This window comes from Hyaena hyaena, unplaced genomic scaffold (assembly GCF_003009895.1).
Source record: "Hyaena hyaena isolate Hyena2069 unplaced genomic scaffold, ASM300989v1 scaffold_86, whole genome shotgun sequence".
Classification (NCBI taxonomy): Eukaryota; Metazoa; Chordata; class Mammalia; order Carnivora; family Hyaenidae; genus Hyaena; species Hyaena hyaena.
Window position 1 is genome coordinate 351,571 of NW_024080721.1, and position 23,015 is coordinate 374,585.

At 53.2% G+C, this 23,015-nt stretch overlaps 1 protein-coding gene across 1 annotated transcript in view; it reads right to left on the minus strand.

Moving 5' to 3' along the window:
- Positions 1-22,946, minus strand: part of MROH2A (maestro heat like repeat family member 2A) — a 47,557-nt gene extending 24,611 nt beyond the window's left edge. The window contains exons 1-19 of the mRNA XM_039234560.1: positions 22,875-22,946; positions 22,011-22,121; positions 21,597-21,781; positions 16,902-17,033; positions 16,507-16,669; positions 14,428-14,526; positions 13,340-13,491; positions 12,692-12,835; positions 11,367-11,459; positions 11,045-11,123; positions 10,798-10,911; positions 7,924-8,000; positions 6,192-6,311; positions 5,782-5,892; positions 5,019-5,166; positions 4,219-4,259; positions 3,625-3,766; positions 3,386-3,438; positions 2,797-2,904 (exon numbers count right to left, since the gene is read on the minus strand). Coding sequence (XP_039090491.1) covers positions 2,797-2,904; positions 3,386-3,438; positions 3,625-3,766; positions 4,219-4,259; positions 5,019-5,166; positions 5,782-5,892; positions 6,192-6,311; positions 7,924-8,000; positions 10,798-10,911; positions 11,045-11,123; positions 11,367-11,459; positions 12,692-12,835; positions 13,340-13,491; positions 14,428-14,526; positions 16,507-16,669; positions 16,902-17,033; positions 21,597-21,781; positions 22,011-22,121; positions 22,875-22,941 — 2,139 coding nt within the window. The 5' untranslated portion in view covers positions 22,942-22,946. The remainder of the gene's footprint in view (positions 1-2,796; positions 2,905-3,385; positions 3,439-3,624; positions 3,767-4,218; positions 4,260-5,018; positions 5,167-5,781; positions 5,893-6,191; positions 6,312-7,923; positions 8,001-10,797; positions 10,912-11,044; positions 11,124-11,366; positions 11,460-12,691; positions 12,836-13,339; positions 13,492-14,427; positions 14,527-16,506; positions 16,670-16,901; positions 17,034-21,596; positions 21,782-22,010; positions 22,122-22,874) is intronic.
- Between the last annotated feature and the right edge of the window lie 69 nt (positions 22,947-23,015).

Sequence of the window (23,015 nt, forward strand, 5' to 3'; positions counted from 1 at the left end):
AGTTGGTTAAGCATCTGACTTCAGCTCAGGTCATGATCTCATGGTTCTTGGGTTCGAGCCCTGCATCAGGCTCTGTGCTGAAAGCTTGGAGCCTAGAGCCTGCTTTGGATTCTGTGTCTCCCTCTCACTCTGCTCCTTCCCCGACTCATGCTCTCTCTCAAAAATAAACAAACATTAAAAAAAATTTCTTAAAGGATATCTGTCCTTAAATTGACATTGGGTAGGATCTTACACCTGCAAATTTACATTTAGCTATAGAAGATTATCTGTAAGATATACTTGCTTTTTGTTATTTAACATACTCCCCTACAAAAGCTATTTGAACAAACATAATTTTTGGTTGACACCTGTAAAACCTTTTCTTAGGTATCTTCATTGAGATATAATCCACATACCATAAAATTAACCCATTTAAGGTTTACAAGTCCAATGGTATATTCACAAAGTTGGGTAACCATCATCACAATCTAAATTTAGAACATTTTTATCACCCCTAAAAGAATGTGTCCCATTGGCATCACTGGACATTCCCTGAAGCTTTCCATCTCTAAGAAGATCTACTTCTTAGATCTTCTTTCCATCTCTAAGAAGATGGAAACCACAGATCTACTTTCCATCTCTAAGAAGATGCCTCTTCTGGGCATTTCAAGTAAACAGGATCATATAAATGTGGTCATTTGCATTCCTTTGCATCTGGCCTCTGTCACTTTGCATAATGTCTTCAAGGGACATCCTTTCTGTACCATGAATCAGTATTTCATTCTTTTTAACAGCTGAACAATATTCCATTCTACAGATAGACCATACTTTATTTATTCTTTCATCCACTGGTGGACATTTGGGTTGCTTCTATGGTTGGCTATATGAATAACACTACTATGAATATTTATGTACAAGTTTTTGTGTGGATGTATGTTTCCACTTTCTGGGCATATACAACTAGGAGTAGAATTCCTAGGTCTTACAGTAACCCTATATTTAACATCTCAAGGAAATAACAGACTGTATTTCAGAGCCACTGCACCATTTTCCATTTACACCAGCAATATTTGAGTGTTCAAATCTCTCCACATTCTTACCAACCCTTGTTTTTATCTGTCTTTTTCATTACAGCCATTCTAGTGGGTGTGAAGTAGTATGTCCTTGTGGTTTTGATTTGCATATCCCTAATGGGAATAATCTTGACCATTTTTTCACATACTTATTCACTATGTATGTACCTTCTTTGATGAAATGTCTATTCATATCATTTGCCCATTTCTAAACTGGCCTGTCCTTTTGGTATTGAGTTATAAGAGTTCTTTATATATTCTAGACACAAGTCCCCTATCAAGGATTTAATTTACAAATATTTTCTCTCATTCTGGGGTGGTGTCTTTGCACTTTCTTGATGGTTTGATTTTCAGCATACAAGTTTTTAGTTCTGATGATGTCCGATTTATCTACTTTTTCTGTCACCACTTGTGTCTTTGGCGTCCTATCTACAAAGGCTTTGCCCAAAATCAGTTGACAGCATACGTGAGGTCACTCTACACTCTTGATTCTCTTACATCAATGTGTCTGCCCATCCTTATGCCAGCATCACATTGTCTTATTCACTGCAGTTGTATGTAAGTCTTGAAATTGCAAAGTTTGAGTCCTCCAACTTTGGTCTTTCTTTTAATCATAATTGTTGGCCATCCTGGGCCCTTTGTATTCCCACATGAATTTTAGGAGTGGCTTGTCAATCTCTGAAGAGGGAGAGAGAGAGAGAGAGACAGAGAGACAGAGAGACAGAGAGAGAAAGAAAGAAAGAAAGAAAGAAAGAAAGAAAGAAAGAAAGAAAGAAAGAAAGAGAAGGAAGGAAAAAGGGAGAGAGGGAGAGAAAGAGAGAAACAAACAAACAAACAAAGAAACAAAGAAAGAAATAGGGAGAGAGAGAGAAAGGTAGAAAGAAAGAAGAAAGAAAGAAAGAAAGAAAGAAAGAAAGAAAGAAAGAAAGAAAGAGAGAGAGAGAGAGAGAAAGAAAGAAAGAAAGAAAGAAAGAAAGAAAGAAAGAAAGAAAGAAAGAAAGAAAGAAAGAAAGAAAGAAAGAAAGGCCAGCTGGGTTTATGACAAGGATCACAATGAATCTATGGATAGATTTGGGTAGCACACCATCTTGACTATATCATCTTCCAGGTCATGAACATGGGATCCTTTCTGTTAATTGAGACCTTCTTTGATTTCTCTCAACTATGTTCATAGTTTTGTAAAGATCTTCTTACAACGAAATATACATGCATGGTCATGAGCCAGTAGCTGGATGAGTCAGATGTGTGGAATGACATCCAGCAATCTCCCAGAGGGGCTGGGGACAGTTGAAGTCCAGCTCCGTTCCCAGCCTGCCCACTCTTTCTTTCTTTGTCCCCCTCCTGGCCTCATCTTCTTCACAGCCAAGCTAGAACCCAGCCACTCCTTTAGCCTTCTGTGGTTCAATGCCATCCTCACCATTTTCACTATTTATCAAAACCTGTCCAGACATCTCAATCCTTGCTTGTCGGACTCTGCTAGGAGACCACTTCAGGTGGAAAGTGAGATGAAGGATGGGGAAGCTGGCGACTGGAGGAGACCCCCAGCTTCAACAAAGCAGGCTTTTAAAGAAAAATAACACAAAACAAGAAACAAAAACCCACTGGCCCAAACCACCCACCTCTCCTCCCAGAACCCTGCGGAAAGCCACAGGTACAGCTGGTCTCACCCACAGTGCGAGCCTCCACCCCACCGTCCCTGGAGTCCCCTCCCTGTCTGAACTGTCCTGAAGCTGTGAGGACAAACCTTCTCCAGGGAGGGGCTGTCGAAGCTTTCGATCTGGTTGTTCAGCTCTTTGCTCAGACGCAGGCTCCAGTTGGAACCCCGAGTCTTCTTAAGGGAGTTTCTCAGAAACTGAGGAGGCAGAAGATGCCGGTGGACAGTGTCAAAGGACCCCAGTCCTGTTCTCTCCCAGGCTTCAGGAGGGCTGTGTGACTTTGAGTGATGACACTCTCTCTGGCCTCCTTCCCCAACCTCTAGATTGCTTGACCCATCTAACCCTGACCCTCTAGATTGCTTGACCCATCTAACCCTGACCCAGAGCTAACATCCTGTGGGGCTGGGGAACAGCTGTGGCTCTGGGGCTGGAGAAAGGAGGGTCCCTCTGTGCTGCTTTCCTGAACATGCAATTCCCCAGAATGGAAGGCCCTGGGCTCCCCTGCTGACAGATACAGCTGTGGACGTGCCTGGTATCCCCCAAGTCTTCTCTGACAGAAGGAGGATGTGTCCTCCACGGGCTCCTAAACTCTCCACATGCCGACCCCACCAAGGGCCCTCCCGTGCACCCCACCCCTTTCTCCCGGCCTGACCTCGGCAAGCTGGATCACGTCCTCACCTGAACCAGCTTGTCTTCCCAGGTCTTCTGATTCCAAGTAAACTCAGTGTGTTCTGCAGAAAGAAGGCCCATAGGTGCCACTTTCTCCCCCTTTGCCCTCTGGGTCGGCCTCCTTGGTCAGGCATTCGAAGCCCTCTGTGGATGGGCTCAGGACTTGCTGCCGTTTCCCTCTCCATTTCAGGCCAGGTGATTGGTACGCCAGCAGGCACGCAGAGAGGGGGGGACCCCGGGCAACTCACCTTCCAGGTACTTGACCAGCAGTGGGATCTCCAGCTCCCACATGTCAGCCATGGAGGGCGCGATGCTCTGGCTCAGGGTCCTCAGGAGGTTGAGCATGGCTATCCCACGCCCCTCCCCCTTGTAGGGGGAAGACATCAGCACCTGGGTTGGGGGGGGACCAAGATGCTAGTGGGGCCCTGCCCCGGGCTGGGCAGCCCCACCCAGCCACTTTGTTCCCAGAAAGGAGAAGAGAGACAAGATCATGGGCTTTGTCCCCACCCCAGGCTTCTGCGGAGCGTGGAGTAACGCCCAGAGTCAACACAAGTTGCAGAATGCATGCATGCATGCATGCATGCAGGACCCCCCCGGGGAAGGCGGGCCCTTGGCAGTGTCCGGGGGCGCAGAGGGATGTGGGAGCATGTCCTCACCAGGCCCCTGGGCATCCAAGCACAGAGTCCCTGCTGCATCTACCCAAGAGGAATCAAAGGGATTCCTGCTAAGTGTCTAGCTCCCTCCTCCCTCGGAGGGGCTTTGGGAATTAGGACCTCAAGGGAGAGATGCCACAGGACACTGGCCTCAGGCAGCCCGGGGCACAGCCTGGGTAAGCCACTCACCAGGAGACGGGCCAACAGTTTCTGGGGAGCGGGCAGATCCACTATGGAAGAAGGAGATGTGAACCTGTGAAGCTGCCTGGTTGCCACCAGGACATGCCCAGGCTCCCATGCCCCTGTGCCCCTGAGAAGGACTTTGCCCCAGAAGGAACTTATCCAACATCATTCCATTGCCCCTAGAACAGAGGATGAGTTGGCTCAGGGACCAGTGGTAGGTCCACAAAGAACATCATCTTAATTGGTCAATTCTAGGAAGAAGGGAGAATCGTGCTTTGGGCTGGGGCTTAGAAGAAGTCGGGGGGTGGGACAGCCCAGCGCCCAGGGGAGGTCATGAAGAAGACCCTTCACCATTTGCTGTCCCTGGGTCTTAAATTGCTCCTAAAATCACACTCACCACCAGCGTTCGCCCATCCAGCAAAGTCCCAGGCCCATGAGAACAGCCCCCTTGGAATATCAATGTCATCCCACCCTTAGGTGGGGATAGTCACTTCTTGGAGACTCTGACATTGACAGTGCAGCATCAAGTTTACAGAGGACATCCATGGGACCCAGAGAAGTTACATGCAGAGAGAGACTGAGCCTCGACAGGGTGAAGTTCTAGGAGGGGGTGCAAGGGGAGGGGACATGAGGAGTGACCTGCCAAAGGAAGCCAGGACAATACCTCCTCAGATATGCTAAGGGTGAGCCCGTGGCCTGGCTGTCTGGACTCCTGGCTGCTTCCCGGAAAACGGGGAGGGGAAACACTGGGAGACACAGAGAGACCCGCCTGCCCCTTGGGCAGCCAGTGCAGGAGTGCTGCCCACCATGTCTGCTCTTGCCGGCCACACTGGCCTCCACATCCTTGGTGTGCAGCTGGCGTTCCGCCAGGTTCGTGAGGCTGATGCAGATGGGGGTCAAGGCCTCGGTGTAATCCGTCTCCATGATGTAGCACAGGAGCCGCAGCCAGAACTCCTGGGTTGGGGGGAGGGGGGCATGATTGGCTGGGGCATCTGTACCCACATGAGGAGGTCCATCGGGCTCACCCCTGGCCTATGAGTCCAGGACCTGCTCTAAGCAGGTGCTCGATAGGCTGTATAGCGACCATTAATCTTCTCATTCTCTCTGTTATTAAGATAAGCCACCCTCGGACAGGGATTTTCCAGCCCAGAGTCTCACGAAATGGACCATGATTCCCTCCTGATGCTCTCATGGTAAATTTCTTCTACTTTTTGCTGTAATACATTGCATCGCAATGAAAAGTTGACATTCGTTCCCCTCTTAAGCTTGTGACCTCCTTGGGGTGACACAGAGCCAGTGCAGTATAAGCCTCATGTCTTCACGTGCTAGGAACTCAATGGATTCTTGTGGAATTAAGCAATTAAAATCATGTCTACACACACACACACACACACACACACACCTGGACAGAAGGGGCTTTAAGGTAATAGACATGTTTCTGGCAACAAGTCAATAGGAGAAGAAACAGCACAGAGTTCTGGGCATGTGCCATTGCCCGCCCTCACCCCCACCCCAAGCCTGGTGTGGGACAGACATAAGTCAAGCTGTCAGCTGCAGGTGACCACTCACATTGGTCATCCCACTGACAGAAGAGGTTATTATCCTCACGGTGTCCATGGTGACTTTGTGGACCATCTTCTCCTCCAGGTCCCTCTGATAAAAGCTTTCTCGGCGATTGGTCTGGAAGGCAGAACCAGGGGGTCACTGCTTGTTGGCTGGAGGGGGCTTGCTGCAGCCTTCAGTGTGGTCTCCTTGCCCCCGTGAGGCTCCATGCCCCAGTTTTCCTAGATTTCCCACCGGGCATGATGGCACACACCTTTACCTACAGCCTACTGTGTGTCTCTGTACCTGTATTATGAACACAGACTCACGCAGGTCAGGTTCAAGCACAGACACCACAGGCAGATTCTTTCCTCGATGCTTTGGAAACTGCTTCCAAAGTCCAGCCGCACCACGGTCTATATATCAGGGTCACTCACCAGTTTGTAGGTGGAGAGAGTCAGCTGCACAGACACGTACTTCAGGCCCCAGCCTTTGATCCTATCCTGGTAGCCAGACAGAGCCAACTGGCCGATAATGCGGAGAATAGCCATCCTCACCTGCGGGGACAGGGCAGTGAGCAAGCTGGGGATTGGATGGGTGCTGGGGGTTGGGGGGCTCAGCACCTAACACGGAATCCTGTGACATGAGATGGCCAGGACTCTGTGGTGCTCTGGGTGGGAAGGAGCCTCAGGGGCTACTGCCCACTCTGTCCCCCATCCCCTGCCTCATCCAGGGGCTCCCACTCTGCAGCAGGCCCACCCAGGAGCCTTATGTGAACCCCCCAGAGACATGGAGCACACCCCCCTCTAGAGAGGCTGCTCCATCCTCAGGCAGCCCTGGTGGGGATAGCCTGACTCTTCTCCTCGGCTCCCCCAGGCTTGGGCTCAGGCTGGCTATGTGAGGGCGGCACAGAACAAACTATTCCCTCTTCGTTTAAGAACATCCACATTTTGAGAACAGAGTGGCCTAAGTCTCCAGCCCAAATCCCACCCCCATGCCCTCTAGACGCCCTGCTGGGCGTGCAGCGGCCTCCAGGACCTATAGCCAGAACTGAAGCTACATTCCAAGGTGACCGTGGCTACAGTAGAGACTGGACTGTGGGGGCGGGGCTTTAGCCTTTATTTGGAGGGTGCAAGGTGCATTCCTCAGTTGCTTCTTTCTTTTTTTTTTCTTCCTTAGTTTATTGTCAGGTTGGTTTCCATATAACACCCAGTGCTCATTCCAACAAGTGCCCTCCTCCATGCCCATCTCCCCCCTTCCCTTCTCCCCCACCCCCCTCAGCCTTCAGTTTGTTCTCGGCATTTAAGAGTCTCTCATGGTTTGCCTCCCTCCCTCTCCCCCACCATTTCCCCCTTTCTTCTCCCCCACGGTCCTCCGTTAAGTTCCTCCTAATCCTCCTATACGTGCAAATATATGGTATCTCTCCTTCTCTGCCTGACTTATTTCGCTCAGCATAACACCCTCGAGTTCCATCCATGTTGCTACAAATGGCCAGGTTTCATTCTTTCTCATTGCCATGTAGTATTCCATTGTATACATATACCACATCTTCTTGATCCATTCATCAGTTGATGGACACTTAGGCTCTTTCCATGTTTTGGCTATTGTTGAGAGTGCTGCTGTGAACATTGGGGTGCGTGTGCTCCTAGGCATCAGCACTCCTGTGTCCCTTGGGTAAATTCCCAGCACTGCTATTGCTGGGTCATAGGGGAGTTTTGTTGTTAATTTTTTGAGGAACCTCCATAGTGTTTTCCAGAGGGGTTGCACCAGCTTACATTCCCACCAACAGTGTAGGAGGGTGCCCATTTCTCCACATCTTCACCAACATCTAGAATCTCCTGATTTGTTTTTTTTTTCAATGTAGTAAAGGTCTTACAAAGCCTTCAGGCCGCCAAGCAGCTCAGGATGAAGCTGGGTTCACGCAGCCTTGCCTCTGTCCAGGGTGCTGGTTGGGCGCCTTCATCGGGAAACTCCAGGTCCTTGAGGAGAGCTGTGGTCCTGTTCCGGGGGCCTCGCACTCCTCCAGCGCCAGGAAGCCAGATTTTCCAGCAAACAGTCTCAGGCAGGCAGCACCCCACCCCTGGGGTGAAGGCCACCCACTGGACTTCCCTCTGTCACCCCCTCTGAGCACCCCGAACACCATCCCCTTCCGGGTCTCTGCCCTGTTACCTTGAAGCGGCTGTCAGAGAGGGTGTTCTTGACCACCCGGATGGCCAGGCAGATGGTCCTGACGTTCATCCTGGGCTCTGAAAGAGGAACACCAGCCTGGAGGGTCACCAGCCTCAGAGCTGGGCTCCGGAAGGGGTGCCCAGGACTCCCAGCGAGACTCCCAGGGCAGCAGGCCTGCTCCCCACCTTCCGCCAGGAGCCAGGCGTCAGCTGGCTCATCCACGCCATGCCTCTGACTCTCACCACAGCTCAGGGTGGGAGGCACCTCCCTCAGAAGCCTCACTGGCCACCTCCCTTTCCTCTCAATGTCTGTCCCACCCCAGCTGATCCAGGGGAGGGCATTGTTTTTATGCCTCACTCCCTTGGCCTCTGCTTTGTGATTCTTGTTGGAACCCAGCTGGACTCTCCTTGAGAGCAGGGCCCCCACCTACCATCACTTTAGTGCCTTCAGGGGGCAACGCGGGGGCCGGTGCATGGGGGCAGGGAGGCGTGCATAGGCTGCTGAGCACGGCAGTGCAGAGCCTGGGCTCTGGTGCCAGGCTGCCTGGGCTCAGATCCTGTGTCTGCCATGTCCTAGCTATGTGACCCCAGGCGAATTCCTTAGTTCCCTCTCTGTGTCTCAGTTTCCCTCCCTTTAAAGTGTGGATAATAATAGTACCTCCCTCTCTCACAGAGCTTCTATGAGCAGTCATGAGCTGACACAGTGCTTGACCCACAAGAAGTGCTTCGTAAGTGTTTGCTAGTCATAGAATTGATGACAATCGATTAAAGGAGGAGGAAGATGAAGAGAGGTAAGAAAGAGGGGAGCCTGGGTGGCCCAGCTGGTTAAGCATCTGACTCTTGGTATTGGCTCAGGTTGTGATCTTGCCATCATGGGATGGGGCCTCCCATTGGGCTCTGTGCTGATAGCATGGAGCCCACTTGGGATTCTCTTTCTCCCTCTCTCTCTGCTCCTCCCTCCCCCAAAATAAATAAATAAACTTAAAAAGAGAGAGAAAGAGAGAGAGAGAGACAGGAAAGAAAGAGCCATGAGAAGGTTCTGGAAAAGTCCAATATGGACAGAATTACAGTTGGGTGCTCAAGTTGACACTACACTCAAGGCTAGATGTGTATCTAGCCAATCAATGCTGGTGAAAGAAAAACAGGAAATCAGGACAAGAGGAAAGTAGCAGGTCACCAGGCACTAAGAGAGCATGTTACAATTTTGAGTTTTTATCTGCAAAATAGAAACTTTCTCTCTGATTTGAAAAATAATGTGTTCATTGCAAAATTAAAAGGTAGCCACTCAACAGTTTGTGTCCTTCTAAACCCACTGAGGCAAAACTAAGCATAGAGATTTCTTGCAAGTAATCAAGGTCATGCTACATCTACCGCCCCACACAGTACTATTACACTTAATACAGAGAGGGCTTCTTTTCTATGAAAAAATACAGACTGATTATATTCTTTATGGTTGAGTAATATTCCACTAAGTGTATATACTATTGTTCATTCCAGAAATTTCTTATAGAAAAGCAAGTAGGGTGTTTCTAATGTTTTGCTTTTATGCACAAGGTGCTAATGAACGTCATTATCCAGTTACCTTCAGGGAATTATATCCTTCAGAGAATTGTCAAAAAGTTGGATTGTTGAGCCCGAGTTTTGGTCCCTATCCAACTGAGCATCTAGAATGCTTTATCAACTTACACCCCTGTCAATGATGTACTAGAAGCTAGTTCCTTATTTTTCTAGCACGGGGATTAGGAACGTATAACCCACAGGCTAAACCCAGACCAAAGCCCATTTTTTGTAAATAAAGTTTTATTGGCAGACAGCCCAACTGCGCAGTTTATGACACCTTTTACACAGTTGAGTAATTGTCACAGAGACCATATGGCCTATAAAGCCAAAAATATTTTTACTATCAGGCCTTTTACAGAAAAATGGCCAGGCCAATTCTAGTCATTATTATCTCTGTCCATCAGATAAATTTGTATTTTTTTTGGGGCGCCTGGGTGGCTTAGTCAGTTAAGTGTCCGACTTTTGCTTAGGTCATGATCTCGCGGTTCGTGGGTTCGAGACCCGCGTCGGGCTCTGTGCTGACTGCCAGCTCAGAGCCTGGAACCTATTTCAGAGTCTGTATCTCCCTCTCTCTCTGATCCTCCCCGGCTCATGCTGTCTCTCTCTCTCTCTCCTAGAAATAAAATTTTTTTTAAAAAATTTGTATTTCTTTTAAGAGAAAGGTTTACTGTCAGCAGAATGTGTTTCATGTGGAGTTGCCCAGTCTGCGCACTGCACAGGGCACCCAGCTGAAGGACTGAACAGGAGCAGCCATGCTCTTCTCACCAAATCATGAGCCTGTGGGGCCACACGCTCCCAGCAAGAGGTGTTGTGTTCCAGTTCACATAGAGGCGCTGTCTGAGCTACTGCCTCTGTTGGGGACAGTATTTCCCTTCTGATATCAGGGCCAGCATTCCAGTTTGGGCCTAGGGGTTTAGAATCAGCAGTTTTGACTATGAATTGGGCACTGAGATTTAGAATCAGGACTTTCCACTGCCTTTGGGCATTGGGACAGTGGGACTTTAAGGCCACACCTACGTGATATAACTAGGTTTTACATAAAGCCTTTGATTTAGCTTTTGGGGGGTAGTTCTAAGATTCAAAGTTAGAAATTCTGACTCAGGTGGAAGCCAGGATTCAGGGTTTGAGGACACAGTTGGGGGAGGGGGACATGGGTCACAGTGCTGCTTAGGTTCAAGCATAGAAAATGTGAAGCGATAGAAAACCGGGAGTCCCCGGCCCAGCCAGTAGTGTCTACAAAAGAGGAACTGCCGAAGGTCCAGACATGCTGAGACACACTTCCCCCGCCTGCCGCCCGCCTCCTGGCCCTGCTCACCATCTGCGCTCACCACTGCCCTAATCAGGGTCAATGTCCCCACACGAACGGCCTCTTTGCTCATTTCCATCTGACTGAGGAAGAACTTCATCAGCTCCTTGGGATAGGACCGGGCTGCAGGGAGAAGTCTGCTTTAGTTATGTCCCCACTGGGCTAGATGTAGCCAGAGGAGGCAGCCCTGAGCCCAGGCCTCCCGAGGGGCGGGGACACCCCGCTCCACACACAGCCCACCTGGCGGGAGCCTCACCGAGGGCTATGAAGCAGTGTACGATCTCCGCCAGGTTTTGGCTGCTATGCTGCTGCTGGGCTGGAGCCTTGGCACACACCTGGGAAGGGGGCATGTGGGGCGGGTGGTGAGGTCACAGCCAGAGACGGGATGCAAGTGCAGGGGCTGCCCAGCCCAGCCCGTGGCAGAGCTGCGTGGCGAACCAACGCCTGGAGCACACCACCCACACCCCCCCGCCGTGGGATACTAGATGCAGGCTCCACAGCCACGACACCTGCCACGGCCCACTCCCAAGTGCTCCACCCTGAGAATGCTGGCGTCCGGCCAAGCTCGCCGACCTCACCTGGACATGCAGCTCCGTGAAAATGGTGTGTAGTTGCATTTGAGGGACGGGGGTGCTGGTGATGACTGACATTTCCAGGATCTGTCTCAAGACCTGTGACAGATGGGCAAGTGTGTCAGAGTCTAGACTCTTGTGACTCAGAGTGGCTCTTCAGCCAGCGGTATCAGCATCTCCTCTGGGAGCTAGTTAGAAATGCAGCCTCTCAGACCCTTCTCCAGACCTGCTGAATCTGACCCTGCATTTCAACAAGCCCCTAGGTAGGCTGTTCCTGTGCACAGTAAAGCTTGGAAAGTGCTGTGCTGGGCCACTGAGCATGGCATTCAAGGCCCTCTTCCCTTTCTCTCCTATCTACCTGGAGGTGCATCTCATTCTTTAGCCAGAGTGATCCACGGATGGCCCCCTAAATCTACCACATTAATTTCTGCCCCTTGCTCTCATCACGCCTCATCTGTAGATGGGTGAGCCCCCTTGCAGCCCAGGTCACACTTCACTCAGAACCCTGCTGAGACTCCGACTCACGCAGGCTAAGGGCTGTCGTGGGTTAAAGGGTCCCCTGAAAATTCATGGACACCCAGAGCCTCAGAATGTGACTTTATTTGAAAATGAGGCTTTCCAGGGGTGCCTGGGTGGCTCAGTCGGTTGGGCATCCAGTTGCAGCTCAGGTCATGATCTCAAGGTTTGTGAGCTCAAGTCCCACATCAGGCTCTGTGCTGACAGCTCAGAGCCTGGAGCCTGCTTCAGATTCTGTGTCTCCCTCTCTCTCTGCTCCTCCCCCACTCATGCTCTCTCTCCATCTCTCAAAAGTAATTAAACATTTTTTAAAAAAAATTTTTTTTAAAGAAAATGAGGCTTTCCACATGTCATGAGGTAAGGAAGGGTCCCAGATGAAATCAGCCCGGATTTAAGATGGGTCTGAGTCCAACAACCAACGTCCTTATATGAGGAGAAGACACAGAGAAGGGACCACGTGAAGATGGAGGGGGACCATGGAGGGATGCGGCCACCAGCCAAGCAATGCCAGGAGCTGGAAGAGGCAAAAAATAATAATAATAATAAAGGATTCCTGCCCAGCGCCTTCAGAAGGAGCGGCGCCTGGACCTGGGACCCAACGCTTCTGCTATGTGGAGCCGCCGGCCTCATGGTTCTCTGCAATCACAGCCCTGGAAACTAACATACAACCCCGCCACAGCCCCCAACGCCCTTTGGGATCTCGTCCCTTCCACCTGGGACAGCGGTGTTTGTTTCTCGAAAATCCAGCGAGTGCAGAGCCCCAACTCCTACCCAGGCGACACCCCCGCCCAGGCCCCAGGCCTGCGGCCCCTCACCTGCGTGACGAAGAGGGCCTCCAGGCCACCCCGGTACTCCGCCAGCAGGAGGGGGATGTAGTCGTACAGCTGATCACGGAGGTCGTCGTTGGGCAGGAGGAGGCTCAACATGGGCTTCAGGGACTTGATGACCCCCAGCTTCACCTGTCACAGAAGCCCGGGAGCCCCAGCAAGGCCCTGGGATGTCACCCCATCCAGAGAGTTCAGGACACGTGACAGGGAGGACTTGGGAGTAGTCGGGGTCCCGCCCAAGACCCCCACAGGCAGGCAAAGAGGCCAGACTGTCCCTGTAAGTCCCAGCTCTGTCTCTTGGGAGAACCTCTCTGAGCGCCTCATTTCCTCATTTGTAAAACAGTCCTACGGCACAGAGTTGATGTGGGAATAGCTCCTCTAGGTAAAACGCACCGTAACAGGGACGCTCCTCCAGCGACTCCGGGGGTCTTCCTCAAGCCAGCCCCCTGGGGCCCCAGGGCCGGTGTGGGTCAGCGCCTCCACTGATCAGGCCACTGTCTCTCTCTCTCTCTCCCTCTGGGGTTCTGGGAATGAGGCTGGACCCAGCGGTCTCTCAGCCTTCCCGGCCACACAGGCTGGGGACCCATGACCCCAGTGGGGGGGACCACAGGACCCCCTGAGAAGGGTGCTTCTCACCTCAGGGTTGTGGTTCCTGAGCCACACGGTCACGAAATAGCGATACATTGGGAACAGCTTCATGGCAAACTGATCTTCCGTCATCACAGGGTACACGCTACCCTCCAGGTGTTTCAGGTAAAACTGTACCGTCTCGCAGAAGGTCTCCATGGCTATGGAGCGGGGGGAGGGGAATCGGGGGGTGAGCCCCGAGGGTCAGGAGCCAGACAAGGCCTCCCCGGGACCCCTGTCCCAGGAGGGGGCCTTCACACGCTTCTGTAACCAGCAGGTGACTGGGATGGCCTCAGACAGCCTAGAAAATGCCTTTCTTCCGCACATGCTCTCTGCCCTCCCAATTTTTATAAGCTGTGTGTAAGGGTGGCTGTTAATCATACAGGTGTGTCCAGGCCCCACTCCTTGAGAATCACGTACAGGGGTCAAGGGTACGATATGACTCCTTACTCGCAGCCCAAGGACCATCCTGCAGAGGGCAGTGAGCACATTTCATTTGGGACCCTCAAAAACACTTAAGAAATCAAAACCTGGGGGCGAGGGGTGCCTGGTGGCTCAGTTGGTTAGGCGTCAGACTTCGGCTCAGGTCATGATCTCCCAGTACGTGAGTTCGAGCCCCGTGTGGGGCTCCATGCTGACAGCTCAGAGCCTGGAACCTGCTTCAGATTCTGTGTCTTCCCCTCTCTCTGCCCCTCCCCTGCTCACACTCTGTCTCTGTCTCTCTCTCTCAAATAAACACTAAAAAAATTGTTTTTAAAAAAGAAAGAAATCAAAACCTGGGGCAAGGAGATCAGACTATAAATCGCATCAGAGACCAGAGCCATTTTCCCTGGTCCTCTCTCCTGTGAACGTCCCGTCATGCTTCTCCGGCATCCTCCCAAAACGCTTGAAACAGAGCCGGCTAAACCGAGTCACAGTGACAACTTCCTCCCGCTAAGCCGTGTTCCCTTGAAAGCGCTGGCCGCGGTTCAGCCGCCTGGGCCCCCCAAGAGCCGGCCAGGGGCCACACGAAGCAGGAGACGGGACGCCGTCCTGCTGAGCACCCCCTCCAGCCTGTTTGCCCCGGCCCTCGTCCGCGGGCCCAAGCAGGCACGTACCGCTGCAAATCGCCTGGCGCATCTTGGCTTCGTTGGCGAGTCTCAGCATCGTGAATATGGTGGCCAGCGTGATGCCCATGTACGGCATGAACTCAAACACTGTGCAGGGGGCGAGAGGCGGCAGGGAGTCGGGGGCCGTCAGCAGCGACAGGCAGAGAGGACAAGCCCGCCTCCCGCCACCCCCGGCCCCCTGCGGAGCGGAGCGGGTGGCTGGGCCCCAGGCCGGAAACAAGTGAAGGGCAGAAAGCAGGACAGGAAGGAGACGGGGACGGGAGGAGGAGGGGCAGGGGGAGGAAGAGCCAAGACCGACCACAGGGTGGGGCCGGCAGAGCAGAAAGTCAGGGAGGGGACACTCAGCGTGGCTCCTGGATAGATGCGTGGCTCTTTACGTCCCACTATGTCCTGGATGAACGAAGACACAGGGAGACAGCCAGCAGGAAAGGGGGACCAGAAGAAGGCAGCAGGTGGGCGGAGAAAGGAAGGAAACCGAGGGAGGGGGAGGGGCAGAGAAGAGGTGGTGCTGGGGGAAGAGAAACAGGGGACAGGCCACCCTCCAAGCCTGGCCCTCCGTCGGCCACCAGCCCCCCACCTGCGTGCACCCCTCTGGCCGTCATCTCAGAGCAGCTGGTCCCCTGCCCCCTGACACCCACCCGCCCCCACCTGACCAGAGCCCACGCAAAACAGGACACGCTGGCCCCTGGGCCCTTCCCGAGTCACCACCGTCACACCGTCCCCATCTCCCTGCCATCTCCTATGTTGGGCTTCTCTGGGCTCGGTTTTGTCCGCCTCCTCTCCTTTCTCTGCATCTGCTCAGCAGGTGGGGACGGCTTGGAGCTCCCCCCAAACACTAAGACCCTGGGAGGAAGGCCCCTCCCGCACCTGCCCTCGAACCCCACATCCGCCCATCAGCTGGCCACCCGGGCCCTCCCCTCGGGCGTCCCAGAGGAATGTGAACTCGGCGCACCTGCCCTACAGCCAGCTGCTCACACCTGAAGCCTGGGAGCCTTCCTTGGCTCCTCCGTTTCTTCCTTCAGCTCCAGCACTCAGTTCAGCAAGTCCATCAACTGGAGCCTCATCTATCTTGCCGTCTGTGCACCCCTCACCAAATTCGCCCCAGCCTGAGCCACCCACACAACAGCTAGCATGGTCTTTCTGGAGCCGACATGTCACAGGACAACCCTGCAGCCCTCCAGGGCTCTCAAATAAGGTCCAGACTCCACCACACCCACCAGGCCCTGCCAGCCTCTCTGAGCCCAATTCACACCATGTCCCCTGGCCCTAACAATAGCCACAGTGACCTCTCAGTTCTTCAGGGAAACCAAGGGCATTCCCCTGCCTCAGGGCCTTTGCACATGATGTTATTAGTGCAGAACGCCCTCCTGCGTCTGGTTCTTCACACAGATACCATCATCTCATGGTCACAGCTGAAACGTCACTACCCCAGTGAGGGCCCCACAGAGGTGAGGTCCCCACTCCTGACCTCAGACGGCCCCCAGGCTATTCTCCTCACACTACGTTATATGATCGTATGACGATGGCCGATTTTCTTGTTTACTTGTTTACCATCCTTTATGGAGGCGGGGCGAGCACGTTGTACTCACTGCCACGTGCAGCGGGAGCTCAGCACCTGCTTGTGGAATGAGGGGGTGAGGGGAGGAGGTAAGAGGGGAAAGAGATGAGAACACACACCCTCCCCGAGAGGGAGGGACGTTTGAAGAATGACAGAGGAAAGAAGGGACAGAAATGAGAGGCGGGAACACAGAATCTTAACAGCTGAGGGAGAGGCGGAAACGGGAAGAAGGAAAGGGAATCGAGAAGGAGATGGGTGAAGTAGGAGACTGCGATTACGGAGAGCAGGGGTCGGGGTGGGCCCTGGGTGCTGTGCGGAATTGTCGGGTCATCACATTACACACCTGAAACTAATATTACGCTGGAATGAAAAGAAAACCTTAATAAAAATTTAAAAACTAGAAGAGAGAGAAATGGGGCTGGTCGGGGAAGAGAGAGGCAGTGACCTGCAGCGAGCGCCAGGCCGGCCTGCGGGGCCAGACCCCGGGCTGAGGACCCGCGGGCGCCTACCGTTGCCATCGGCCAGCTTCGCCAAGGTGATGATGACAAATTCGTCCGTGAGGTTGAGAGGCTTGAGGTGGTGCTGCAGCTCGTACATGACCATGCTGAAGTGGTTTCGGGACAGAGCCACCAGCGTGTCACTGGCCACCTCTGCCTTCACGTAGCCCTCCATCTGCAGGGGACGGGAAGAGGGGCGTGTGGCTCCGGTATCCAATGGGCTGTCATGAAAACCCTCCTGCCCCACCCCCACTCCAGCCCAGCGGGCTCCTTGGGCTCTGCCTCTCCTTGCCCCCGCCCCCCCCAGGTCACTGGACCAGGGCCCTGCACATCCCAGGCCATCAGCATCTCAGCCCCTGGGGGAGGGGCAGGGGGCGCGGCACCCATGGAGCCCAGGGCTCTACTACCTCCAGGTTCTCTCTCATCTCCTTGGAGGCGATGGCGACCAGCCTCTGGACGCCGTGTTCTTCCAGCTCCCCCTCCTGCTGGATGATCTCCTGGAGGATGTTGTAAATGTTCACTTTGCGCTGGGTGGAAATCTGGGAAACAGTTACGGGCAGGTGGGAAGATCCTGGACTAGGCTGTGGCGCCTGGGAGGGACCCAGCCCTGCTCCCAGAATTGTCCGCCATCCTCTCCCCCCACCGGCCCTCCTCCCATATACCTGTGATTGATCTACAAGATATGTATATGTGATCTTTGTCCCGTTTCTGGTTTCTGGCACAGAACTCCTAAAACCCTTGGGAGTTTCCTAAGTGATGAAAGCATTGAAAGTGTCCTCTGTCACCTTAATGAGGTGACTTGGAAAGCACCTAAGGGTGGGGGCTGGTCACCGGGAGAAGCATCCCTTTTATTTAGAGGGTTGTAACTTTCAGTCTTGGAGTGGGGGGAGGGGCTGGAATCCGAATGCATTCACCACAGCCAGTGATTCGATCAACAGAGCCTCTGTAATGAGGCCTCCGTAGATCGTAGAGCAGGGCTGAGAGAACTTCTGGGCTGGCGCACACCGGGGGGCTCTGGGTGCACCCCAAGAAAGCACGGAACCTCCGCACCCTTTCCCCACGGCTTCCCCTGTGCGTCACCTCCACCTGGCTGTTTCAGAGTTCTATCCTTTTATAATAAACTCGTAATTGTTCCTCTGAGTTGTGTGACCCCCTCTAGCAAATCAATCAAGCCCAAGGAGTGAGCTCTCCAGCCAGTCAGTCGGAGGCACAGGTGAGAGCGGGGGTGGGGGAGTCTTGCGGGACTGAGCCCTTAACCCGTGGAATCGGACGCTGTCTCCAGGTGGAGACAGGTGTCAGAACCAGTTGAACTGCAGTTCTCCAGGGTCAGGACCGAGTTGAACTGCAGGACGCCCGGCTGGTGCGTGAGAGCCACTCGATGGTGTAGGGAAACTGCACACGCAATGGAACTGGTTTCAGAAAGATTCGTACCCCATCTGACGGTTGTGCCCACCGTCCTCAAGCCACCTTACCGTCCCACCTCCACCCTGCCCCATCCGACTCATCCAGCTGGCCCGCAAATCTGTTCTCTCTTCCCTGTTCTCGGTCTGGCACCGTCAGCAAGACGGTGCCGAGTGGTCAGCGCGCATGATCCTCCACACACGTGTCACTGGCCCCGAAAAGCAGTCCTTCCCGCCCCTCTCCCTGGTGGGGGCGCACCTGAGACCGGGAAACGCGCCTCTCACTCTACTTTGATCCCTGGGTGGCCTTATCGTCATCCTAAATGACTCCATTTAAGGCAGAATTGGGCAACCAGACTGTACTTCCTGGACCACGCCTGGAGACCGGCGATTGAAAATAACCTATTGAATCAGGTTTGACGAGCGGCTCTTGAGGAATGAGTGTGGGGGCCACTGCCTGCAAAGCCCTTGGTAAGGGGCCTCCTCTCAGTGGGAGGGCGGCCGCCTCCCCAAATCCCAGAGGCCTCGGAAAAGGCACCTCGGGAAGAAAGGAACTCACTCAAATTTATATGTTCTCCTAGTGAAATCTGCTCCGGAGAGTCATGGCCTTGTTTGCCCGGTCTTGACCTAGCAAATAACCGAGGCTTCTAGCCTCCAATAAGGGGTTCCTCATGAAAACCCCTGGAAGAAAGGAACCTGTGGGGACTTGGCTGCTCAGAACCGCCTGGCCCTGGACCAGTGGCCCTCAATCTTTTTTTTTTTTTAGGTGCTTCCTAAAGAGCCTCCTTAGACATTTTTTCCTAATTCTACCTCCTACCCATGAGGCCTTAATTGCCTGAGTATTTGATGTATCTGTTTATGCGCTATATGCATCTCTGTACTCTATACAGAAAAGGTAAGGTTTTCTTCAGCGAGTCCATTTTACCCAGGGCGGGGGAGTATCACCCCCACGGGGAATACATGCTCTAGATTTTCAAAGAGAACTCAATGGCACCTGTAGACTTAATTAACCCTCTTGCAGTACCTATGTACACAGCCAGGTAAGTATTAATAAGACCAGCCCGCTCTGTGATCAAGAGGCACCTTTGGAGAATATTTATGGTCACGAGGCAAAATTGTCAAAGGCTTGGAAACTGGCATAAAACAGGCACCAGAGGGGGTCTTGGCGCTGTCTTAAGGATTAGGGGGCCTCAAGCAGGGTGTATCCTTGATTCCTAGGCTATCTTAAGGCTCCCTGGAGATTGAGACTCAGTCATAGGAAACTGATATGAATGCAAATGTTTCCTCCATAGCAACAAAACCCATTGTGTTCCTGGGGCACCTGGGTGGCTTAGTCGGTTAAGCGTCCAACTTTCGCTTAGGTCATGATCCCGCGGTTCATGGGTTCGGGCCCCGCGTCGGGCTCTGTGCTGACTGCCAGCTCAGAGCCTGGAGCCTGTTTCAGTCTGTGACTCCCTCTCTCTTTGACCCTCCCCTGCTCACGCCGTCTCTCTCTCTCTCCTAGAAATAAATAAAAATAAAACATTTAAAAAAAAAAACAAAACCATTGTGTTCCTGGCAATGTAAATGACTTTTGTCTGGTAAAGAACATCAATCTCTATAAGGAAAATTCTCATTTTAACAGATTCTGACGTGCTGCTGGTTCCTTCACCATTTAATGAAGAATGGAAATCTTCGAAACAGGTTAATTTTTCAAATATGCCTACGTGTTTATTTTCTATTTATTGCCACGTGCCTGCGTGTTTATTGTCTATTTATTGCCATGGATTATTGATGAGGGAGCGTGGGGGCAGGCTGAGGGCGAAGTACAGGCTGCCAGCACCCCGACGCCTGCCAGGTGGGACGTGTGTGATATTCCTCGGACACTCCTGGCTGCCCAGAAACAGGGGAAAGGGAAGGAAGCAGATGGTTGACTGACAGAGATCGTGGTCATGAAGGACGTCATTCAGTTTACAGAGAACTTACTAAGCTGCAAGAAAAAGGCAATCTTATCCACAGCCTAATCTCCAGAAACCTATAGGCTCTGTTTCCTGGAGCCCTAATATCACCCTCATCAAGATAGAAGGGGGCTTAATGCCATGGTGAGGTGGGAAACAGAGGCAAATGAAAATTAGATTCCCTTACTGCCTGCAGCCCACCGACAAGTCTTTGAGACGGGCAGAGTGACCTCCCCCTAGGAGCGCAGCTGCCTCGATGATGATGACACTTTGCTGGGAGCAAAAGGGAATCTTGGCTTAACAGTATCCTGACCACCCCCCCCAGGATCCTGGGAGTCTACTTTAATGTATAAAAATTCCTTTATGTCAATTCCCCCAAGATATATGCGGGCAATCATACTCCAAGTGTATGGTCCCTGATATACATCGGAAGGGTCTCATGACTGAGGTTTTACTGAACGGTAATAAGTGGTGTTTTCCTAACAGCAGTGAGCCGTTCAAGGTCCTGGAAACCTTGCTTCCAAAATTCCTTAGAGACTTACCCAACCTGAGGGTATAGAATGAGTCACCCATCCCAACTCCAGTGCAGCTCTTTCTGCCCACAGGTCCTGTCCCTGTGCCTTAATAAAATCACCTTTCTGCACCAAGACGTCTTTAAGAATTCTTTCTTGGCCATTGGCTCCGAACCCCTGATCACCCCCAAACGCCATCAATTATGGCCTGGGTATTATTAATCATTTTCTTAAATGTTTTATATCTTCTGACATCTTGAGGCCTCGATGACCTTGGAGAAACTCCCCGGCTCCCCCCAGGCTTAGCCAGTCACTAAGGAGAGCAAGCAAACAGCTCCCCGGTGAGCATCCTTTTCAAATGCAAACCAACCAGTCCAGAGCCTGCACCAACCACCTCCAGTATCAGGCTCTCACACTGGGGGCCACTACCCCCCTGCCCCTGATGACCCCAGGGCCACGTGCCATACAATCAGGGACAGCCCCGATACCCAGAGCTCATTGACATTGTTCACACCAGCCCATCCCAAGCCTCGTCACCGTCACCGTGCCCTGCACCATCTCCCCGCCACCCTCCCCCCCAGAGACTACAATAGAGACTCTTACCCACATTCCTCCTCACCTCCTCTGTCTCCTGACCAGCCCTGGTACTTGCTCCTGTGGCCCTGCACCATATGGCCTGTCCCCACCCCCGCCCCCACCTCCCAAGTGCTGGCATGGGCATGAATAGCAGAACCCACATTTTAGAAGTCCGTTACAAAGCCTTTGCCTATCTGGGCTCCCCGACAGCCGCACACCTTCCTCACGGCGCAGCACCTCTTTCTACCAAATCAAGCTTTCCCCAAAAAATTCCTACCAAGATCCTGAGGCTCTGCTCCAAACTTTGCCCTGCCTTGCCCACCGTGACTTCCCAATCTCACAGCCCATCACTCCCCCCTACGCCCCCCTCCCCACCTCACCCCTGACCTAGGCGGGCCCAGCATCGCTGCACCCGGCTGGGCGGTGCCTTGTCTGCCCCGGGTCTACTTGCTTCACTTCTTCCACATCCTTGTAACTACTTCATGAGCACAAGGGCTCCCGCACCCACTGTGTCAGAATAAGGCAGCGTTTTACAAATTACGAAAGCCCCGGGCTCCTGTGGGTCCTCTGAGTCAGAGCCTCACAGCCCTGCCCGGGTCTGCGCCCCGGCGCCCGGCCCCAGGACTGCGATGGTCAGTGTGCTGCCCGAGGGGTGGCTGAGGGCGAGCGGGCCCTACCTCGGGCACCTGCAGGCAACGGATGAGAGCGTTCATCACCACCGAGGGCTCCACGGTGGCCTTCTCCGTGATTATCACCGAGGCCAGCGTCTTCCGCATGTCAGGGCCTGTCCCTCCGGCAGTGTCCGTCTTCGCTGACCCGCCGTCCATGATGTCCAGGAGGTTTGTGACTTGTTGGAAAGTACCTGAGACAAGGGGCCCGGGGGTGATGCTGAGGTGGCCGTCACAGGGGGTGCCCCCGCGCCCAGGCCTTCCCGACGCCACCGCAGCTGGGGCAGCCATGCCGGTGCCGTGACTGCCCAGGGCCTCCCCGTCTGCGTGCAGACAGAGAAACAGACGAGGGCTGGGACCCGCCCTCAAGGAGTCGGTGGCCAGGACGGGATAGGAATGCAGGGGCGGGGCTGACTTTCTCACCTCGGTCGTCTGGTTCCAGGGGTTCTAGGTCCTCGGTTTCCTCTGACGGGCCCTCGTTGGAGCCTGCCTCAGCTTCCGTCATCTCCTCCTCAGGCTCTTCTGAGACAAGATCTGTAAAATCACTGGTGTGTCGACACACCCCGAGGCGACCCCCGGTGAGTCCCACCCTGCATACTCCTCTCCCCTCGAGTGTGCGTAGAACCGGGACTTGGTGAGACCCATGTTCTAACCAGTAGACCAAGGCCTAGGTGACAGGAAGTGATTCCCTTGGTCACATGCTCCCATAGGAGCCTCTGTGTCCTAGCGGACTGGAGAGGGAGTCTCACGCTGAGGAGTTAACGGCGTCACATAAACTGCCTGTGGAAGGGACCCCGTGGCAAGAAGCAGAGGACGTCAGTCCTCCAACCATAAGCCTGGAAGAGATCTAAACAGGATGTGGCCCTGCCAAGACCTTGAATGCAGCCTGTGAGACCCCCCGACTCCTGACCCATGGAAACTGTGTGCCATGATAGACGGGTGGTGTTTTCAGCCACTGAGTTGATGTCATTTATCACACAGCAGCAGCCAACTCGGTTAAGAAGGGCCCTTCCTCTCTTCTCTAGACAACGGACACAGACGATTAATGAGAAATCCACCCCCACCGTCCTCATCGCTCCTCTCGAGGAGCTCTCCCAACATCAGCAGCTTCTTAAGGGTTGACAGAAAACACCGACGTCAAGATGGAGGACCGAACGCTCCCAGATCCGCTGTCCCCCTGACCAGAGCTCCCCACGCCTGAAACTCCACTCCAGGACTCTTCACCATCCTGAGCTCTTTCCCTCCTGGGAATCCTCTAAAGAGCTACTCTGGGACCTAACTACTGACCTTTTCTCGGAGTCCTCTCCTGGATGGGACAAAAATACACCACAAGGAAGGGGCGCCTAAGACGCATCAAAGGTAATGCAGACGAGGGGGTCGTCGAGGAAGTGGGACAGTTAGTTGGCTTCTCCGTCGTAATGTGGATGA